Source organism: Drosophila mojavensis, unplaced genomic scaffold (assembly GCF_018153725.1).
Source record: "Drosophila mojavensis isolate 15081-1352.22 unplaced genomic scaffold, ASM1815372v1 contig_19, whole genome shotgun sequence".
Classification (NCBI taxonomy): domain Eukaryota; kingdom Metazoa; phylum Arthropoda; class Insecta; order Diptera; family Drosophilidae; genus Drosophila; species Drosophila mojavensis.
In genome coordinates, this window is record NW_025318726.1 from 6551294 (window position 1) to 6574012 (window position 22719).

General features: G+C 40.2%; 1 protein-coding gene across 6 annotated transcripts in view; it reads left to right on the forward strand.

Annotated features, from left to right (window-relative positions):
• LOC26527348 (unconventional myosin-VIIa) overlaps positions 1 to 22719 on the forward strand; it is a 146950-nt gene that overhangs the window by 121051 nt on the left and 3180 nt on the right. For 5 of the 6 annotated variants that reach the window (XM_044007793.1, XM_044007792.1, XM_044007797.1 and 2 more), the window contains 4 exons: positions 18103 to 18435; positions 18765 to 18794; positions 18873 to 19280; positions 19647 to 19850. In XM_044007793.1, coding sequence (XP_043863728.1) covers positions 18103 to 18435; positions 18765 to 18794; positions 18873 to 19280; positions 19647 to 19850 — 975 coding nt within the window. The remainder of the gene's footprint in view (positions 1 to 18102; positions 18436 to 18764; positions 18795 to 18872; positions 19281 to 19646; positions 19851 to 22719) is intronic. The other variant, XM_044007794.1, reaches the window with a different exon arrangement.

Sequence of the window (22719 nt, forward strand, 5' to 3'; positions counted from 1 at the left end):
GATAAATATTCCCGTTATTTTGTTATCGATTACAAATTTTATTGAAAAAAAAATTAGCTATACAATCATATTTCCTACAACTCTCCAAATTTCAAGTATTGGTTCATGTTTATTTTATAGACATTGGGCTATAGTCCTAATCAGCCACCACATGTGACTTTCCCATCTGCGTTCTAAATTAGTAAAAGGCGTATTTCAAATACTAGAGCTATAATAAAACGCGTCAGATTAGCCCCCCCCCATTTACACACCCCGTCAATGCGCCCCCCAATTGTTTTTTATACCCTGAACCCATTTTCAATGGGAAATCAGGGTATAATGGTTTTGTTGAAATGTATGTAACAGGCAGAAGGAGGCGTGGCAGACCCCACAAAGTATATATATTCTTGATCAGGGCGACGAGCTGAGTTGATTTGGCCCTGTCCGTCTGTCTGTCCGTCTGTCCGTCCGTCCGTCCGTCTGTCCGTCTGTCCGTATGTATGAACGCGTCGATTTCAGAAGATATAAGAGCTAGAGACTTCAAATTTTTTTAAAAATGTTCGTAATTACAGCGCGCATATCAAGTTTATCATTAAAAATCGATAACTCATCCCGATCTTTTTTTATCGATTAAAAACCTTATCGAAAACCAGTTATAAAATTATATCTTCTACACCTTTATTGCTAGAGTCTCCAAATTTTTAATGTATGCCTATATGCAATTTATACAATTTCGGTTTTTGTTAAAATTTACCCCCCACCCTTAAATTCACCCCCTCACCCTCACTTTTGTAAAAAGCGTATTTCAAATACTAGAGACTTGTGCTTTGGCAATTACATGCATATCCATGTCATAATCATAATCTAAAAGTTTCATGAATATCGTACGTCCACAAAAAAGTTATTAAGCAATTAAGTTCTTATAGTAAGCGCTCACTGCCGCCCATGCGTGTTTATGCTTGTGTGTGTATATGTATGTAATTGTTTGTGTATGTGTGTGTGTGTGTATGTGTGTATGTATGTGTGTGTATGTATGCCTGTGTGTGCGTGCGTGCGTGGGTGTGTGTGTGTGTGCGTGTTTCTTGTGTAAGCTGAAAGACGCGAAAAATTATTGAAATAGCTATTACTCCAAGGGTTCAGGGGATCTCGTAGTCGAATAGTCTCGACTAGAGCTTTCTTACTTGTTTTTTTGGCAATTACAGTCACCAAATTTTTTGTGAAGTTCAAAATATTTAATATCTTTAAATACATGTGCAATATAGGTAATGGAACAGATTTATCTTTCGTTGAAAAATCAAAGATTGAATTCATACGGACAAACGGGCATACGTAACGATGTAAATGCACAAAACCAATGTACTAATTTCATTGTCGTGAATGAGTATAAGAGTAAAAGAAGAGAACATGTTTTTACAATTAAATTACTTTGTAAAAATATATGTAACAGGATGAAACGGGCGGAAAAAATTCATAAAACATATTTACACCCATTGAACGAATACACTTGAATATGATGGTGATTAGTTGCGTATTGATCTTTATTTTTCTGAGCCTGGGTTTATATATCCAGACTCATGCATAATTTCAACCCTTAAATCTAGTACGTCTATTGCTGAGTGTGTAAGGCTCAACATTGGTCTATTACATATTCTTATCGTATCGCTGAGTTTGTAAGGCTCCGCGTGGGTCTATTAGCTATACTTATCCTATCGCTGAGGTTCTAATGCTCAGCGTTCGTCTCTTAAATATTCCTGTCGCTAAGGGTCAGAGTCAAATTTATTCTAGTCTTACAGTTCACACTTGCCACATATATTATCTATTTTATGTATGCTAGTTGTAAAGTGCGTAGATGGTATGTTACCATTTTTATCATATTTCTATGTTCATGCATGTGCATGAACACCCATTGAAAATGGCAAATCAGGGTTAAATGGTTTTGTTGAAATGTATGAACGAGGCGTGGCAGACCCCTTAAAGTATATATATTCTTGATCAGGGTGACGAGCTGAGTCGATATAGCCCCGTCCGTCTGTCCGTCCGTCCGTATGAGCAAGCCGATCTCAGAAGATATAAGAGCTAGAGAACATGCATACTCGTGTATACCATACGCAGTATAAATTTGTCTTAGTTTTTCGATATATTTTCTATCGAGAATAACCGTAAAGTCGACCCTATTTTTTCAGCGTAATTTGAACACTTTTACACCTAGAGACTTGAGATTCACTGTGTATATACATTTGATGAATAAAAATTAATTTTTTAATTCACAGATTTATATACCAACATTTTATATACCACACCTCCATCGCCCCAATTTGTAAAAAAAAAACGTATTTCAGTACTAGAGACTTGTGATTTGAAATTTACACACATGTTCAGCAAATGATCACGCTCTAAAAGTTTCATAAAGATAGTCCTACTACAATAATCATAATATTGCCCTCACTGCAGCTCAGCCCAAGCGCAGTCGCTGCATACTGCGCATTCAGCAGAGCGTGTGATTTACGTGCGTGTGAATGCGTGTTTATGCATGTGTGCATAAAAGATGTGCAGAATGAGTAGAATATCAGCTTGGAGATTTGAGGGTATCTCCTAGTCGAGAAGTCTCGACTGGAGTCTACTTACTTGTTTTCTCTTAAGAGAATTGAGTTCAGCTATTCGTGTGACGTTCTTTCGACGAGAATCGATTGAGCGAGCTATACGATTAATGATTTATTGACGCAAGCGGTCTTCACATTACTTTGCCTTGTAGATTAAAAGAAATAAAATTTTTTCAAGCAACAATTTTAGTTTATTTGCAAATATTGTTTGCTGTTTTATTTGTATGCCTGACTGTACATAATCTCTAAATATATATAACTAGGTGACCCGGCGAACTTCGTACCGCCCAAAAGTCAAAGAATGTCATGTTAACTAAAATAATTTAGGCTTTGATGAACGTCATACAATAATACAATATTAGTATAGATAGATATATAAAAGTATTTTATTATAATGAATGATGATGAAAACATACAGAATGAGAATAAAAATTAAAAAAAAAAAAAAAACAAGTAAGAAAGCTGTAGTCGAGACTTCCCGACTACGAAATTCCCTGAACCCTTCGAGCAATAGCTGTTTCAATCATTTTTCGCGTCTTTCTGCTTACACAAGACACACACACGCACACACACACACACGCACGTGGTTCGAGTTGCGTTTTCACGGAGTGCGGTCGATGTCATCGTGGTCCATCGTAGACAATAGCTTGAACTGTGTTTTCCCCTGTGAAAGTGGAAAGAACTGAAGTCAACGTGTTTGCTGTGGGCGCGGCGTACCCAGCGACCTCAAAAAACTACCAGAGACTTACTGCGCGGCGGTTCGTGGAATTCCCAAGCGGTATAATTCGGTGGTGCAAGAGAGGGGGGGCGATAGCGTCAGTGTTTTGGCGTCAGGGCTTCTTTCCTTTCCTTGTCTTTTGTGGGCGCGTAAATTTTGTTACTTTAGGCGTCACACTTGCGCAATAAGAACAAGTAAGAACGTTGCAGTCGGGCGTTACCGACTGCGGAATACTCATTCACATCCCATCAACAATTTAGTAGCTAAGTTTCGCTCTAATACTGTAGAATATACAGGTTTTTTCGATTTGCCACGCCCCAACTGGGCGTAGACACCTCATTTTTGGTCAGTTTTTAGAAAGAGATAACGGTACCCTAACTGCAAAGTTTGAATGCTTAACCTCAAAAAATGTGAAAATTACAGGGTATTTTTCGATATGCCACGCCCCTAAAGAGGCGTAAAAATTATTTTTGGGGAATCGATAGAGAAGGCTACCAGTAACTCAACTATCCAAATTTAAAGCTTCTAGCTATTATACTTTAGGAGATATAAACTTTTGTGGTTTGCCACGCCCCCTGAGGGCGGAAATATATCCGACAAAACTTTTTGGTCTTGGGTGATCAGTCCGAGTATATATACAAAATTTGAGGTCTCTGCCATCAATAGTGTCCAAAATATAGGAGAATTTAAAAAATCACTATATCTTCAGGTCCGATTTTCCACGCCCCCAATCGGCGTAGACTTATAATTTTATCTTTAGACTTTATAGAGTCATACCATTAGCTGACGTGCAAAATTTCAGCATTCTAGGTTTACAACTTTAGGAGATACAGTTTTATCCGATTTGCCACGCCCCCAATAGGCGTAGATATATCCGCCATAGCTCGTGATCTAGGGTGGTCAACGCGGACCTACATACCAAATTTCAGCTTTCTAGCTCTTTAACTAACATGATTTCTGGTATATCGGAAAATGCATTTTCCGATTTGCCACGCCCCTAGTGGGCGGATCGGGAAAATTTTAACACTTTATAAATCGGAGATATACAGGAGTATGTGTTCCAAATTTCAAGTCTCTAGCTTCAATAGCGCCGAAATAGATTGCGTTCATACGGACAGACGGACAGACGGACAGACGGACAGACGGACGGACGGACAGACGGACAGACGGACGGACAGCAAGACGGACATTGCACAAAACCAATATACTGATTCACTTTCGTGAATGAGTATAAAAATCAGGTGCATTCACTCTAACAGCTGTTAGTAGTGCTGGAAATTGCATCGGGCAATCAGCTGCTCACTAACGTTGGTGAGTTGCTAAGCCTTAGCAAAGACAGCAACCTAGCTGCTGGAGTGAAGTAGCAGTTATTAAAAGTAGTGCATACTTTCGGGCTCTCGCTGTAGTCAAGTTGGGTTTAAGTTACTGCGGGTTGTAAACTCAGATTATATTAGTAGCCATTGCCCACTACAGGCTTCACGCCGTTGTAGTCGGAGCAGAAATGGATGCCATGTTGGAGGACGAGCTGCAAGCTTTTGCGCGTCGTTCCTCGTTGCAGCGATCGCCGCAGCAACAACAGAGGGTGTTGGCGCAGCCGTCGACTTCTAACCAGGCTCCAGTGGCTGAGTGCCAGGCACCCAAGTCACTAAAAGAAGCGTTAGCTCAAATAGGAGCTACACTAGAGGGTCTGTCTGCCTTATTTGGGGGTCAGCGGCATATAAATGCCTTAATGAGAGAGGAGCTGGCTAGGCTGGTCAGCCTTCACAAGACGGCCGAAGCGTTCTGCAACCGTTCGGTTAAAAACTGAAAGGTGCAGACCACGCCACTCAAAAAAGTAGGCGAAAACGTTAAGGCAGCGAGCATTAGTGCTACAGTAGGTAGCAATACTCCCAAGCGGTCGAGGGAAGTTGCCTCCGAACAGAGGAAAACTCCCTCAAAAAAGCCGAGGCCCAATAGAAGTGCAGCGAACCCAAAAGAACCAATGGCTCTACGGGCTACAGCTGAATCTGAAACTTCAAACCAGGCCGCCCGACAGACAAACCAGAGCAGCTGGACAGTCGTCAAAGGGCGAAAGCCTATGCAAAAACGTCCCAGGACTGACGCGATTGCGATTTCAGGCGTAGGGGGTTGCAGCTATGCGGACATGCTTCGTGTAGTTAAAATCGACCCAAATTTGAAGTATCTGAGCAGCGACGTTCAAGGCATTAGGAAGACAGCTAAGGGGGACCTTTTACTGCAACTGAGTAGGAAGCCGGAGCATAGCGCTGAGGCTCTGCACGAAGCTGTAGGCAAGGCCTTGGGAGACCGAGCGGTAGTTAAAACACTTACCGAATCGGCGCAAGTTGAGATTCGCGATCTAGATGAGTTAGCGACCAATGAGGAGATCTTGGAGGCAATTAGGGTGGAGTTGAAAGATAGCTCACTCCCCATTGAGGCTATCAAGTCGCTTCGACCAGCTTTTGGTGGACAGCAAAGAGCTACGGTTGCTCTTCCAATTGGGAAAGCTAAAACTCTGCTCGAGCTGTCCAAAATTAGAATAGGATGGGTAGTTTGCCGTATCCGAGCCGTGGAGCAGCCTAAACGCTGTTTCAAGTGCCTCGATTACGGTCATATGGCAGCAAACTGCGGCTGCGACTGTGACTTAAAGGGCGCCTGTTTCAGGTGTGGAGAAATGGGTCACAGTGCCAAAGCATGCACCAAGCCACCAAAATGTAGCCTCTGCATCCGGAAAGGTGAAAAGCAGACGGACCATTCAGCAGGCAGCTTCAAGTGCCCATCTTACCGTGAAGCTGCTCGTAAAATGAAATGTTAAGGTTTTTGCAGCTTAACTTAAATCATTGTGTTGCTGCCCAAGATCTTCTAGAGCAGACCATTAGGGAAAAATGTATAGATGTAGCTTTTCTCAGTGAGCCTCACCACTGTAGATCCAGCTGCCCTAGGACATGGTCAACAGACGTTAATGGCAAAGCTGCGTTGTGGGTGTGCGGCAACTCAACGAACGTACTTTCGAATGTTAAGTCATTCAATGGGTTCGTACGTGGCCGATATGGTAGCTTGTGGCTTTACAGTTGCTATCTGGCCCCCAGCATGCAGCTCAGTGAATTCACGACGGTGCTCGACGAGCTTGCCGAGGATGCTAGGGGTCGGAAGGCCATTATAGCTGGAGATTTTAACTCCTGGGCGCTAGAATGGGGTAGCCCAACAACAAATGCCAGAGGTCGTATCCTACTGGAGATCTTCGCGACACTAGATGTTGCACTGCTCAACACTGGCCATGAGTACACCTTCAGTCGGGCGGGATACGGGTCTGTTATCGACATTACTTTTGTCACTTCATCCCTCTTTCGGGGAGCAACATGGAGCCATTGCGATAGCTATACAGGCAGCGATCATACGGCACTTCTGTTCACAATAGGTGAGCCACCTGCCAGGGCGTCAACATTGTGGAGGGAGTCGTATCGGCTAGATACTTTTGATCCCGCGGTCTTTTCAGAGGCCATTCAGTCTCTGGGTACAATTGGTAATGCTGAGGCCAGAGCATGCCAAATGGTAGCCCAAATACAGAGTGCCTGCAATAGCAGCATGTTACGCCGCAAGCAGTTCACGCGACAACATGAGCCTACGTATTGGTGGAATACGCAAATAGGTGACATTCGTCGCAAATGCATCCAGGCGAGAAGAAGCTACCAACGGGCTCGCGGTAGGCCAACGTTTCTTGAGAAACATTTAGCTTACCAGGCAGCTAGAAGACAGCTGAAGAAGGCCATTAGGGCAAGCAAAAGAGAATGTTTTTTACAGTTGTGCGACTCAGCCGAATATGACCCTTGGGGCAGGGCATATAAGATAGTAGTTAAAAGACTATACGCAGGTAGACAGGTGCAGCCTACGGATCGTCTGGAGCTTAAATCGATTGTGGAAACACTCTTTCCAGAAAGTTTAAGCTCCATTCACGCCCCTGAGTCCGAGTCTGCTGATCAGGGCTCAACGAGCACTGAAATTGCTGAAATTGTTTTAGTTACAGAGGAAGAAATATCAGTAGTTCTCCGAGGTCTTAGAACCAACACAGCTCCGGGGCCGGACGGGATCCCAAATCGTGCGCTAAAACCAGCCCTCGCCTTGCACCCAAGTACGTTCGCCGAATTATTTAACGAATGCCTGATCCAAGAGACGTTCCCGGCAAAATGGAAAGCCCAGAATCTGGTATTGCTACCCAAGGCTGGCAAACCACCAGATGAGCCATCTTCGTACAGACCGATCTGTCTCTTAGACACCATGGGAAAGGTGTTTGAGAAACTGATCTGCTCTAGGCTGGAGACTGCGATTGCAAGCGCCGGAGGCCTGTCACCAAACCAATTTGGATTCCGGAAGGCCCGGTCAACAACGGACGCGCTTAACAAAGTTGTTGGTCTGGCCACTTCCGCTATTCAAGGCACCAGATGGAGGCACGGGACGAAGGAATACTGTATCATCGCGACCCTGGATGTAAGGAATGCCTTCAACACAGCTAGTTGGGATATGATACTGAATGCGCTGTCACAATATAATATCCCTAAATATCTAAGAGAGATAATAAAGAGCTACTTCAAAGGAAGAACACTGGTATACAACACGAGTGAGGGTCCCCAAACTCATACAGTGTCAGCTGGAGTACCCCAAGGCTCAGTGCTGGGGCCTCTCCTATGGAACATCATGTACGACGGCGTACTGCGCTTGGAACTACCAGCAGGCGCGCACACCATTGGCTTTGCTGATGATGTAGCTGTCGTAGCCATAGGAAAGGAGCTCAAAGATACAGAGGATATGTGCAGCGAAAGTATCAATCGCATACGAATCTGGTTGACAGGAGCTGGGCTCGAGCTTGCGGCACACAAGACCGAAGTTGTACTAGTCAGCAGTCGCAAAAGAGTGGAAACGGCAGCGTCACCATTGCGTCAAAGAGGGCGATAAGATATCTTGGTGTCATGATAGACACAAGATTAACTTTCCGCGAGCACTTAGAATATGTGCATAAAAAGGCAGCTGATTCTTGTAGAGCTCTCTCGAGAATCATGCTTAACACGCGGGGACCTAAACAGCAACGACGTCTCCTCCTAATGAGCGTCATTAGGTCTGTCATCCTCTATGCTGCGCCAATATGGGCAAGAGCGATGGCAACGCCGAGCTACAGCCGAGGCATTTGCGCGATCTACAGGCTGAGCGCAATCAGAGTCAGCTGCGCTTTCAGGACTATCTCCGATGACGCGGCGCTCGTCATAGCCGGTATGGTGCCACTGGAGTATTTGGTCGCCGAAGCCGTGGAGCGGAATTCGCACGGGCCTACGCGACTCAACGCTGTCAGGGCGAACAGCATCGCACGATGGCAAAGAAGGTGGAGTAGCTCAGCTAAAGGGCGGTGGACGTACAAGCTCATCCCGGAGCTTGAACCATGGGTTAACCGCAAACATGGCGAGGTTAACTTCTACCTTACGCAGATCCTCTCGGGTCATGGATGCTTTCGGAGCTATTTGAAGCGCTTTGGCCACGAGGAATCTGACGAGTGCCCCTGGTGCGAGCGAGGGCATGTGGAAGACGCCAACCACATTCTTTTCGAATGTGGACGGTTCCTGGAGGAGAGGCGTCGTCTGGAAGAGGCAGTGGGCCGCTCCATCAGAGCGGACAACTTAGTCAACGCCATGCTGCAATCGGAGGAAGCTTGGGAACTAACAAGCATCTTCGCGGCCACGGTGATGATGGAGCTCCGCAGAGTCGAGCGATCGAGAAGACGAGCTGTCCCAGGCTAAGGTAGCGCATAGTGCTTGCGAAGCAATGCTTTACGGCCGTCCCGCAAGCACCGCGCGCTATCCTAGCCACCACGCAACTTGCAATTTGTTATAATTTTGTCAATAAATGAATATAAAAAAAAAAAAAAAACACACACACACGCATACACACACAGGCATACACACACATATACACACACATCATACACACACATAAAAACGCATTGGCTGCAGAGGTGGCTTACTAAGGGATTTTAATTGTTCAAAACCTTTTCTTGTGGATGTACTTTCTTCATGAAACTTTTATATTATGATTATATCATTGATATGCATGTATTTGCCAAAGCACAAGTCTCTAGTATTTGAAATACGCCTTTTACAATGTGAGGGTGAGGGGGTAAATTAAGGGTGGGGGGTAAATTTTGACAAAAACCGAAATTGTATAAAATGCATATAAGTATACATTTAATTTGGAGACTAGCTTAAAAGATGTAGGAGATATAATTTTATAACTGATCTTCGGTAAGGTTTTTATCGATGAAAATGCATTTTATGCATTTTATACAATTTCTGTTTTTGTTAAAATTTACCCCGCACCCCTATATCCACCCCCTCAACACCATGTTTGTAAAAGGCGTTTTTCAAATACTAGAGACTTGTGCTTTGGCAAGTGCACGCATATTATGGTTATAATTACGAGTTTCATGAAGATCGTATGTCCACAAAAAGTTATTAAACAATTAAGTTCATAGTAAGCGCACACTGCAGCCCATGCGTGTTTATGCGTGGGTGCTTGTGTGTGTATGTGTTTGTGTATGTGTGTGTGTATGTGTGTGTGTATGCGTTTGTGTGTATGCGTGTGTGTGTGTGTGTGTGTGTCTTGTGTAAGCAGAAAGACGCGAAAAATGATTGAAATAGCTATTGTTCCAAGGGTTCAGGGGATCTCGTAGTCGAGCAGTCTGGACTAGATCTTTCTTACTTGTTAGTAATACTGAATATGCACTCGCACAAAACAACATAAAACTATCGAGACAACCTATGAAAAGACATTTACACTTTTGTTAAGCTGTTGAATAAATCTTTAACTAAATAAATAATTTACACAAATCAATGTCTAAGACAAACAAATATAACAGAACCTACCAGAACTTTCGAGATATTTTTCATCTGAACGCACGCGTAAATTTTTTCAATCTTTTTTAAAAAATTCACGTATTGATAAAATGTGCATGAATAATTGTTTAACATGAGAGCAGGGCCGAAAACGGTCACTGTTATTAAGCCCACTGGGTAAATTCTCAATGAAAATAACGCGTTTGTCAAGTATTCGTCAATTTTTTACTATTTTCAAAGATATACTCTCCTAATCGGGGCGGAGACAAATCCAATAAATCAAAAACCATGAAAATTGGTCCTGCAGATCTCATGCTATAAGACTTGTAACAAACCCCACTTTTTATATCCTGAACCCACTGAAAATGGGAAGTCAGGGTATAATGGTTTTGTGAAAAGTATGTAACAGGCAGAAGCAATCATCGCAGACCCCATAAAGTATATATATTCTTGATCAGAACGACGAGCTGAGTCGATATAGCCCTGTCCGTCCGTCCGTCCGTATGAGCAAAAGGATCTCAGAAGATATAAAAGCTAGAGAGCTGAAATTTGGCATGCATACTCGTGTATACCATAGGCAGTACAAGTTTATCATATTTTTTCGATAACTCATCCGATAACTTTTTTATCGAGAATAATCGAAAAATCGACTTGGTTTTTTTAGCCTAATTTAAACACTTTTAGACCTGGAGACTTCAAATTTGCGTTGTATATAAAGTTAATGAATATAAAGACTTTGTTATTTACAGATTTTGGATACCACGCTCCCTTCTCCACCAATTTGTACAAAACGCATTTCAAGTACTAGCGACTTGTGCTTTGGAATGTACACACATATTCACCATATGATTACACTCTAAAAGTTTCATTAAGATCGAATGTCTAAAAAAGAAATTATTCAACAAATACATTCTCATAATATTGCCCACATTGGCGCAGCCCAAGCGCAGCCGCTGCTTATAAGTGCATGTGTATGTATGTGTGCATAAAAGAAGTCCAGAATTATTAGAATATCAGATTAGAGGGTTCAGGGTATCTCCTAGTCGTGCAGTCTCGACTGGAGCCTTCTTACTTGTTTGTATATATAAGCGCTCCCACACTAGAGTACTAGTGATTGGGGACGCTGTGTTGGGTTCTTGTGAATATATAACAACTTTGTGTTCAATGAAATAATATATTTTATACAATTTGGAACAATAGGTTTAAACTCTCTCTAGTCCGAATATAAACTGAACTAAATCTGTTCAACTGGTTAGGTTCTCCCCTTGAATGTCTGACTGGACTCTCCAGCCTCCTTAGATTGTCGAAAGTCTTAACTCTTCCCCATCTAAATATCTGCGTCCCGCAAATCAGGGTGCATATGTCCATTATAATGATATTCATCCAATATAAATTGTCCAATATAATGGTATTTATCCAATATAAATTGCCCAATATAATGATATTTATCCAATATAAAGTTATTATCCATAGTCGATTGTTCCAGAGTCCATAAATTAGCATAAAGGGGGCCATCGATATCCATAGTTCCATACATTTAGTATTCATTTGTGGTTATGACAATACATCCAACATTGTAGGCGCATTTATTCCATTCCCTCTGGCATCTCGGAAATCCCTATTACCATGAATGATCGAAACTAGGAAGGATATACCACGTGTAAAATGCTGTGGATGCTATGGGTGCTAAGGAAGTAAAGGAAGTTAAAAGAGGATTATTACAATTTAATTAATTAAAATGTGCACTTTCCCGTTTTTTTTTCTATTTTCTTAAGTGTGTTTTATGAAGAATTTTTCCAGTTTTTGTTTTGATTGTCACATTTCGGTTTTCCTTTACTTCGTCTTTTGCAAATCTTTTTTTGTCCTTTGTCTTAATTTGATTGTTTCTTTTATATTATTTCATTGAATTATTAATTGTATTGAATTACGTGTGTTATGTGTATTACTACGTGTGTTATTGCGTTGCCTATTATAGAATTACTTGAATTACCAATTACTAGTTGTATTATCTTTTGTTACCGAACCGGCAAACAGTTTTTATTATTTTATATGTCCTGGGAAGCCCTCAGGATCATTTTTGGTGTAAGACCTACTTCGGTGAGGGTGGTTCTACAATCATCTGGTCTCTCTCTTACTTTCGTTTTATTACGGAATTACGGAAACCCATCATTCAACACAGGTGGAAATTGTGACGTTTATTTTTTATGACATTTGTCTTACGGCAAGGATTTGAACCTCGATACGAGAATCAATCTCGTACCACCATTAGCCTGAAAATTTCCTGTATTTTCGTTTTAAGACTCGTCTCGGTACGGATTTGAACCTAGGTATTGCCAATACCACCATTTAGCCACGATTTCTTTTATGTTATAGAATTATCTAGTGCACCAACACTTGCTAGAAATTATATTATTTCAATGAAGAGAGAGAAATTATATTATGTTCAATGAAATAATATATTTTATACAATTTGGAACAATAGGTCTCTCTAGTCCGAATATAAACTGAACTAAATCTGTTCAACTGGTTAGGTTCTCCCTTTGAATGTCTGACTGGACTCTCCAGCCTCCTTAGATTGTCGAAAGTCTTAACTTATATATAGATTAAATGAGTTTTATATTTCATATATATTTTTAAATACATCGAAATTGAAATTCTCACCGTACTAAATGTGCATGTTTATTAGTTTGGTTCAGGGCAGTATCTAGTCGAGCACTCTCGACTAGAGTTTTTTTACTTGTTATACCCTGAACCCTATATATATATATATATAATGGTTTTGTGAAAAGTATGTAATGGGCAGAAGGAATAATCTCAGACCCCATAAAGTATATATATTCTTGACCAGAGCGAAGAGTTGAGTTTATTTAGCCCTGTCTGTCTGTCCGTCCGTCTGTCCGTACGCTTGAACGCGTCGTTCCCGCAAGATATAAAAGCTAGCGACTTAAAATTGTTTCCTAGGTCCGTGTATACCACGCGCACTTTATCTTTAGATACTGTACTTTACATTTGTATACTTTATACACCAATAAGTTTGTAAAAGGCGTATTTCAAATACTAGAGACTTGTGGCTTGGCAAATACATGCACATCCATTTTATAATCATAATCTGAAGGTTTCCTGAAAAAAGTACATTCTCAAGAAAAGTTATTAAATAGTTAAGTTCCCATAGCCACCTCTGCAGCCAATGCGTGTTAGGCGTGAGTGCGTATTTCTGTGTGTGTGTATATGTGCGAATAATTATTGAAATATCAGTCGCTCGAAGGATTTAGAGGATCTCGTATTCGAGTCTCGACTAGAGCTTTCATACTCGTTCGCACTTCTTTTGCTCAACGCTCGAGCACGCTACACGGAAAAATAACAAGAAAAGGGATGACAAGTAAGAAGGCTCCAGCCGAAACTGCACGACTAGAAGATACCCTGAAGTACGCGATCTGCTAACTGCGCAGTAAGCAGCGGCTACGCAGCAGTGTGGGCAATATTATGAGAATTTAATTGTTGAATAGTTTACGTTTTTTACAAATTGATGGCGAAGGTGCGTTCCAAAATCTGTAAATTACAAAATTTTACAATTACAAAAATTTTAAGTCTCCGGGTCTAAAAGTGTTAAAAAAAAAAAACGATTTTTCGATTATTCTCGATAAAAAGGTTATCGGACGAGTTATCGAAAAAATAAGATAAACTTGTACTGCCCATGGTATATACGAGTATGCATGTCAAATTTCAGCTCTCTAGCTCTTAGGAGTTCTTCTGAGATCGGCTGGCTCATACGGACGGATAGACGGACAGGGCTATATCGACTCAGCTCGTCGTCCTAATCCTGATCTGCAATTATTCCTTCTGCCTTTGATATACTTTTCACAAAACCATTATACCCTGATTTCCCATTTTCAATGGGTTCAGGGTATACAAAATTGATGTTTTTGGAAAATATACATACTGTTTTAAGTGCTTATTTCGCACACCTTATAAATCTTTGAAATTTTTTTTGAGCTGTGGCTCAGAAAATCAAACTTTAAAACGATTTAAAAAACATTTGTAAGGTTTTTCAAAAATAAATTTTACAGTACTTTGTTGACAGGAGCTTGTTTAGTAGAATTTACCGAAATTTGTGTTCAATTTATAGAAAACTAGGAAAGAACTGTTAACTTTTGCCGTGTGCTAACATTTTTGCTTGCATTTTTGTATATCATAATTATAGCCCATAGTAGTAAATTTTAGGTTATTTAGTGCGGAGGAGACTTTGACTTTACAGACATTGTAATTAAGTACATTTGGATAGTTTTTAAGAGATGCCGCTTGGAAAACAATTATCTGATTATGAAAAGGGCCGTATTTTCCAACTTTTTCAGTCAGGAGAGTCTATTTCGAGTATTTCATGAATTTTGAAAATAAATCGACGTGTAATTAATATTTTTTTGGACAATCCCGAAGAATATGGATCAAGAAAACGAATTGGGCCGTTACTAAGTGCGCGCGATAGACGCAAAATTATTACCAAAACCACAAATAGCTCAGCCGCTTGTACAGTTTTGACCTCACAGGTGGGCGGATCTGTGTCAGCGATGACTGTTTGGCGAGTACTTAAAAATTCAGGAATCATAAATAGGTCTAAACTGACCAAAGTACCCATGTTGCTAAGTCGCCACAGGTTGCTCGACATATTGCGACTGATTGGACATATGCGCGTTTGAATCATCCTCTTTTGGCTTACAGTATACAGGTATCCCTCGTATAACGCGATAGTTACGTTTCAGAAGAATTGCGCGTTATATAATTCCGCGTTTTCTAAAACATAGTTTTCATATAAATTTGGGGGCTATGTTCCAATAGGTTTTTTTTTTTTTTAAATAAAATACATACAAAATAACAGATGCACATTATTTCAACTCAATACTAAAGTTCAGACTTTCTTATACAATTAAAAACACAAGATATGAATAATAATACATATGTAAATACGTGTTTCAAAATTCAAAAAACATAATTTAAATAATTATGGGCACAATAACAAATTTAAATTTAAAAACAAAGCAAAACAAATTAAAGGTTTATTATTGTTATTCTTCAAACACCATATGGTAACAATTCTGTTTCCCTGTCTTCAAAAATCTTTGCTCCTTATAATTATGTATTTTCCCCTTCGCGTTATATAAGCCTAAATTTCGCGTTGTACTGAAACCTAATTTTTCCAAATCGCGTTGTATCGAAACCGTGTTGTATAAGACTGCGTTATACAAGGGATACCTGTATTTATAAATTTTTACCCTAACAGGCCTAATTTTTGCGTGAAAAAACAATGGTACAAAGGAGTATTTGGAGGAATGTCATGTTGATGTCCTTGACAGGCCAGCATGTTACCGTTATTAAATCGGTAATTTTAAGTGAAAAAGTTGTTTTCATTCATAATTGAAATATTAAACTACTCATTTTTTAAGGTTTTAAAGAAAATATGTCATTTGGGAAAATTTTTCAACCGATTCGCTTAAGTGGATTATAAACATGATAAGCACTGTAGTTCTTCAACTAATATGATCTCAGTCGCTCAGACGCAAACGTTTCATTTTTTCGGCTTTTCTGTTTTCGATATTCAAAGACTTTTTTTTAGCGCAGTGCATCGATCCGTCATTTGTGTATTCGTTGGTATGTTTGCAGGACTTGTGCAAGACTACCAATTGGATATCTGTTGACGTATCTTCAGCGATACTCAACGTCGATGTCGAAGATGTGGCAGTAATTTCATTCTCATAACCATCTTCTATGTTCTCTGAATCCTTTGTAGGATTTGAGGGAGTCCAGATCCTTGATTTTTGTCTTCACCTATGTTTGTTTTTATTGTTATTATTTGAACTTTATTTTCTTGTTCTGTAGATTCAGTTAGATTTCCTACCATGTGGGGGTTTGCCTGGGGGTTGAAGTCCCCCCATCCAAAGCAGCCTTATATACTGTCATCTCATCAGCGGTGATCTTGTCACTGTTATCGGCGGTATTCATAAAGTGTGTAAATGTGACCCTTATCTTTTCCCATCGCAGTAACCGCTATTTGCTATTTGTATAAAAATTATTATTTAAACAAGTAAGAAGACTCTAGTCGAGACTGCTCGACTAGGAGATACCCTGAACCCTCTAATTTGATATACTAATCACTCTGCACTTCCTTTCGGCATACATACATACACACGCACGTATTAGAACGCGCTCTGCTAACTCCGCAGTAAGCAGCGACTGCGCTTGGGCTGCATAATTTAATTTCTAGACGTACAATCTTAATGAAACTTTCAGAGCGTAATCATATGGTACATTCCAAAGCACACGTCTCTAGTACTTGAAATATGCCTTTTACAAAGGTGAGGGTGAGGGGATGGATATAGGGGTGGGGGTAAATTACACAAAAATCGAAATTATATAAAATACATATAAGTGTATATTTAAAATTTGCAAGCTCTAGCTCTAAAGGTGTAGGAGATATAATTAAATAACTAGCTTTCGACAAGGTTTTTGATCGATAATAAAATATCGGGAGTAGTTATCGATATATAAAGGACCTAGGAAAAAAATTTCAAGTCTCTAGCTCTTATATCTTCTGAGATCGACGCATTCATACATACGGACGGACAGACAGACGGACAGGGCCAAATCGACTCAGCTCGTCTCCCTGATCAAGAATATATATACTTTGTGGGGTCTGCCACGCCTCCTTCTGCCTGTTACATACTTTATATCAAAACCATTATACCCTGATTTCCCATTTTCAATGGGTTCAGGGTATAAAAAATTCTATTTCGGTATCATGAGAATTTGATATGAAGGAGTCTTAAAATATGGAATTTTTACTCGCATTTACTACCAAGATTAAGAATTTGTGGCAAATCTTAAAAGTATATACCTTGTGAACGAATACACTTGACTTTGATACTCATACGTAATTTCAACCCTTAAATCTAGTGCGTCTGTTGCTGAGTGTGTAAGGTTTTGGTCTATTACATATTCTTATCTTATCGCTGTATTTGTAAGACTCCGCGTTGGTCTATTAGTTATTCTCATCATATCGCTGAGGTTGTAGGGGTCAGAGTTCGTCTCTTACACCTTTCAATATTTCAATGGGAAATCAGGGTATAATGGTTTTGTTGAAATGTATGTAACAGGCAGAAGGAGGCGTGGCAGACCCCACAAAGTATATATATTTTTGATCAGGGCGACGAGCTGAGTTGATTTGGCTCTGTCCGCCTGTCTGTCCGTCCGTCTGTCCGTCTGTCCGTCCGTCCGTCTGTCCGTATGTATGAACGCGTCGATTCCAGAAGATATAAGAGCTAGAGACTTCAAATTTTTTTTTAAATGTTCGTAATTACAGCGCGCATATCAAGTTTATCATTAAAAATCGATAACTCATCCTGATCTTTTTTTATCGATAAAAAACCTTATCGAAAACCAGTTATAAAATTATATCTTCTACACCTTTATTGCTAGAGTCTTCAAATTTTTAATGTATGCTTATATGCAATTTATACAATTTCGGTTTTTGTTAAAATTTACCCTTAAATTCACCCCCTCACCCTCACTTTTGTAAAAAGCGTATTTCAAATACTAGAGACTTGTGCTTTGGCAATTACATGCATATCCATGTTATAATCATAATCTGAAAGTTTCATGATCGTACGTCCACAAAAAAAGTTATTAAGCAATTAAATTCTCATAGTAAGCGCTCACTGCCGCCCATGCGTGTTTATGCTTGTGTGTGTATGTGTATGTAAATGTTTGTGTATGTAAATGTTTCGCGTCTGAAAGACGCGAAAAATTATTGAAATAGCTATTACTCCAAGGGTTCAGGGGATCTCGTAGTCGAGTAGTCTCGACTAGAGCTTTCTTACTTGTTTTATCTGCTATACTTTAATTTATAAATGTAACTATTTGCAATTTCAATATTTTTTTAAAGTGTTTTCTAAGGACCCAAGGAACAAGGCGTCGACAATGGACCCCGAGCTGTGAAGAGATATTATGTACGACAAATCGAAGGCCATGCTATTCAAAAGTCTTTTTTATGGATGGACAATATTATTCGTTTGAGTTTCATCCCAGCTCAACGGCCGGTGACGTTATTCAAATAATTAAAAAAACAATCGGCCTACAGGAAAATTCTTTAGGATATGCATTGTATGAAATGTTGGGGAATACTGAAAGAAGTTTATCAAATGAAGAGAAGGTTTGTGATGTAATGGCAAAATGGGAGCGGTATCGCAGTGTATCCAAAAAGGATTATCATCCATCGGTGAGTGATTTTAATTTGCTACCATTAAATTATACATCTTACATCTTTAAACTTAGAAACTCAAAATTTTGCCTATAGATCCATGCTAACTATTTTATAGATATGCAAAAATATTAAAAACAAATAATTGGAACAATCAGATTAAGCTGTATATTCCAAGCGCAATTGCTGCCAACTGAGTACTCAACTTGTAAAATTTGTTTGTAATTTGTAATTTGTAAAATAGTAAAGCATATCAAATAAGCTCGCTAGTTTGAAACTGATAAGCATGTCTCTTTTGCCTGAATGATTTCTCTATAAATAATTAGCTGTTGCTATTTTATTTTTAGCCTCACCATCAAAATATATCAAGATATATGGTAAACTAAAAACCCATAGCCATAGTCACTGCTTATCATTAAATTATTTGTAATTTTTTTCTAAACTCTGTTCCACAGATCAACAGTTCTATGCAACCCCAACAACATCAGGCATTTTTATTTAAGAAGCATTTGTTTTGTGATGCTTATATCAATCTGGATGACGCAATAGAAAAAGAATTACTTTATCATCAAATATTACATTCTCTAAGAAGTGAACGATATCCTATAACCGAAATGGAAGCTATAATGCTTACTGCCCTTCAAGCGCAATTGGAACTTGGAGATTATTCTGACAATGTCAATGACTACGGATCTGTTGCCAGTCATTGTTTACCACCACGGTTCGTACCAAATATTCCTCATGGAGCCGTTGCGATGCATCACCAAAGTTTAAAAGGAATGTTGCCGGTAGAAGCGAAAAAAGCATTCTTGAACTTAATACAAAGTTGGCCGCTTCATCGTGCAACAATTTTTGACGTAATGGTAAGTAATTATTAAAAATGTGTTGTCTCATTGATAACATTGATATGCCCACAGCATAGGCGCCAGTTTTGCATATATATAATTCCAGTTCTGCAGGTTGTATTTATATAAAAGAGATTAGACACGCATTGTGTTTCATTATTCTGACTGGTGGTGAATCGCTCTCTCCATAAGATAGTCATTTAAGATTAATAAATAAATAGAGATTGTAGTACATGTTGTTATTCAACAATAAAAAAATGTATGTTAGCCCAGGAAGTTAATGTGTTAATATATGTATATTTTGTATGATCAGACTTACACAAAATTATCTAAATTACTTAACCGTACTAAATGTAATTAAAATCGAAATAATATATATTGCAGCAATCTTTTACTTCTAATTGGCCGAGGATGTTGTGGTTAGCAGTTGATCAAAATGGTATCCATTTACTAGAGCACAGATCACGAAATATTTTATGCTCACATGAATATGAATCTTTGATATCATTTTCGCCTAATATGAATTCACTGATGATTTTTACTGGAACGGAAAAGAAGCAATCTAAAGTTATTTTAAGTACATCTCAGGTAATGATATAATATACGTTTATAAAATAAGTTTCGAAATTTCCTAATGATTAAGTAAAATCAAAATCTACACATAACGAAAATTTCGCATTATAAGCTAGTTTCAGTCGACTGTGAGTTCGTGCCAACAAATGTAATTGTTGAAGCCCCTGAGATAATAATTTGTCACTTGGGATCTAGATTTAAACGTAATGTATATTTGACACTTCAATTAGAGTACAATTTATGGCGACTCGCCTCTGCAAGACACACCTGCCACAGGATGAACGAGAGCAAGCTCAGCGTACTCCGGCTGGGAGAGTGTTGTGCTAAAGCACGCTAGGCTGGCTTGAGCGTTTCAGAGAGCGCCAGGATTTGGTTCTATAAGCTCCGGCAGTTCGCTGGGATATACAGGCCAATCCTACTATGCGACTCGCTCACAGCTAATCTAGCTTTGTTTCACTCACAATGCACATCTTACACGCACGGCTACGTGAGCTGACACGCTCCTGTCTGTGCAGACCTCGCTAAAGCTGCTGGCGTTGTCTTCGTTTTTACCAATGTCTCTTATCCTTTTATAGTAGTTGCAAGGATCCCCTTTGGATGTCTTTTCTGTTCCCACGATGTCCTGGAAGTCCTTCGATGTCCTTATTTTCCACTAGCGTTGACTTTCGGTACATTGCACTTTCTTTGGGAGTTTGTTCGGCTCTCCATTTATCTCTCTTTACTCATCTGACTATCACTCTCACTTTAATTTCTCTCTGGCCTAGCCACAGGCCCCGTGGCTTGTTCGGCTTCCAGAAAACGGTAAAGTGGGGGTGACGCCACTTTCCCGCCAAATTACGTGACAGCCTCCCATTGGCCGATGTACCGTTGTTGCCCTGCGAGTGAAAGTGTCCACTACTATAACCTGGGCCCGAACGGCATATTGGCTAACGGTCGCGGCTAATTATCGTCGTGCGTGCGACACGAACCCATTGCAGAATCTGTTGAAGCGAAAGATTCCGTTCGCGCTGATCGCTGATCGCTGAACGCCATGCAAAACTCATATGTTGTGTTTGCAGCCCATGGTGGAATTGACGCATGTGCGCGGGGCAGTTGGCATTTATGTCATTTGCCACTCGTTGTCACTCGCCGTTGTAGACGTTTTTTTGCTGGTTCCGGCTGTTTTTCTGACTATTGAGGGTGTTCCGGTGGGGTCTGCAGTCGTTTCTGGTACTGCTGCTAGGAATTCGTGCCACAGACGTCGTCGCTTCCGACGCCTAAATCTCACAGCTGGTGACATCAGTCGTGTGGCAGGCGTCTGCAACCACACTCTGTTGGAATGCTGCAGGAAAATTTTCGGGTTGGTGTTGGGAACTGGTAAAATCGATGTCTTTCGCAACTGCCACCGGTGCCGAGACTTTTAACTTATAATTGGTCCTGTTTGTCCTCTTCCAGCGTATTCTAGCCTGCCTTATTGCTGGGTTCTAGGCCGGGTACGGTATCTCCCTGATACCGTTTTTCGTACGCTCATTTGCGCACGCATACACAGCCCTGCTGTGGCCAAACATTTCTTTGCAAGCTCTTCTACTGCGCTTCATTGTTGTTGGCCGTTTTATGTATCTCTACTTGTTTTGTTGTTGACTGTTTTATGTATCGCTCTAATTGAAACCTTCATGCCGCTTCGTGCTAGCGCACGATCGCTGAGCACCCAACGTAGGCCCTTGACCCTTGCCTACGACTGCTTGCTCTCGCTTCGTTATGTGTGCGTGTGTGGCAATTCTATGTCTGGAATAGTTATACTCATTCACGAAAGTGAAATAAGTGCAATGTCCGTCTTGCTGTCCGTCCGTCTGTCCGTATGAAAGCAGTCTATTTCGGCGCTATTGAAGCTAGAGACTTGAAATTTGGAACACATACTCGTGTATATCTCCGATTTATAAAGTGTTAAAATTTTCCCGATCCGCCTACTAGGGGCGTGGCAAATCGGAAAATGCATTTTCCGATATACCAGAAATCATGTTTGTTAAAGAATCAGAAAGCTTAAATTTGGTATGTAGGTCCGGGTCGACCACCCAAGATCACGAGCTATGGCGGATATATCTCCACCCATTGGGGCGTGGCAAATCGGATAAAACTGCATCTCCAAGAGTTTTACAGCTAGAGCGCTGAAATTTTGCACGTCAGCTAATGTTATGATTCTTTAAAGTCTAAAGACAAAACAAGTAAGAAAGCTCTAGTCGAGACTGCTCGACTAGGAGATACCCTGAACCCTCCAAGCTGATATTGTAATCATTCTACACTTCTATGCACACATACATACACATGCATCCAGACGCACGTATAACTACGCGCTCTGCTGACGGCGCAGTAAGCAGCGACTACGCTCGGCTGCGCTGCAATGTGGGCAATATTATACGAATATATTTGTTGAATAATTTAATTTGTAGACGTATTCTTAATGAAAATTTCAGAACGTAAGTCCCTAGTATTTGAAATGCGTTTTTTACAAATTGGGGGCGAAGGGGGCGTGGTATCCAAAATCTGTAAATTACAAAATCTTTGTATCCATTAACTTTGTATACTACGCAAATTTGAAGTCTCCAGGTCTAATAGTATTCTAATGAGGCTGAACAAACAAAATCAATTTTTCGATTATTCTCGATAAAAATTTATCGGATGATTTATAGAAAAAAATAAAGCAAACTCGTACTGCGTATGATACACAAGAGTATGCATGCCAAATTTCAGCTCTCTAGCTCTTGTAACTTCTGAGATCGACGCATACAGACGGACGGACAGACGGACAGGGCTATATCGACTCAGCTCGTCGCGCTGATCAAGAATATATATATTATGTGGGGTCTGCCACGCCTCCTTCTGCCCGTTACATACTTTTTCACAAAAC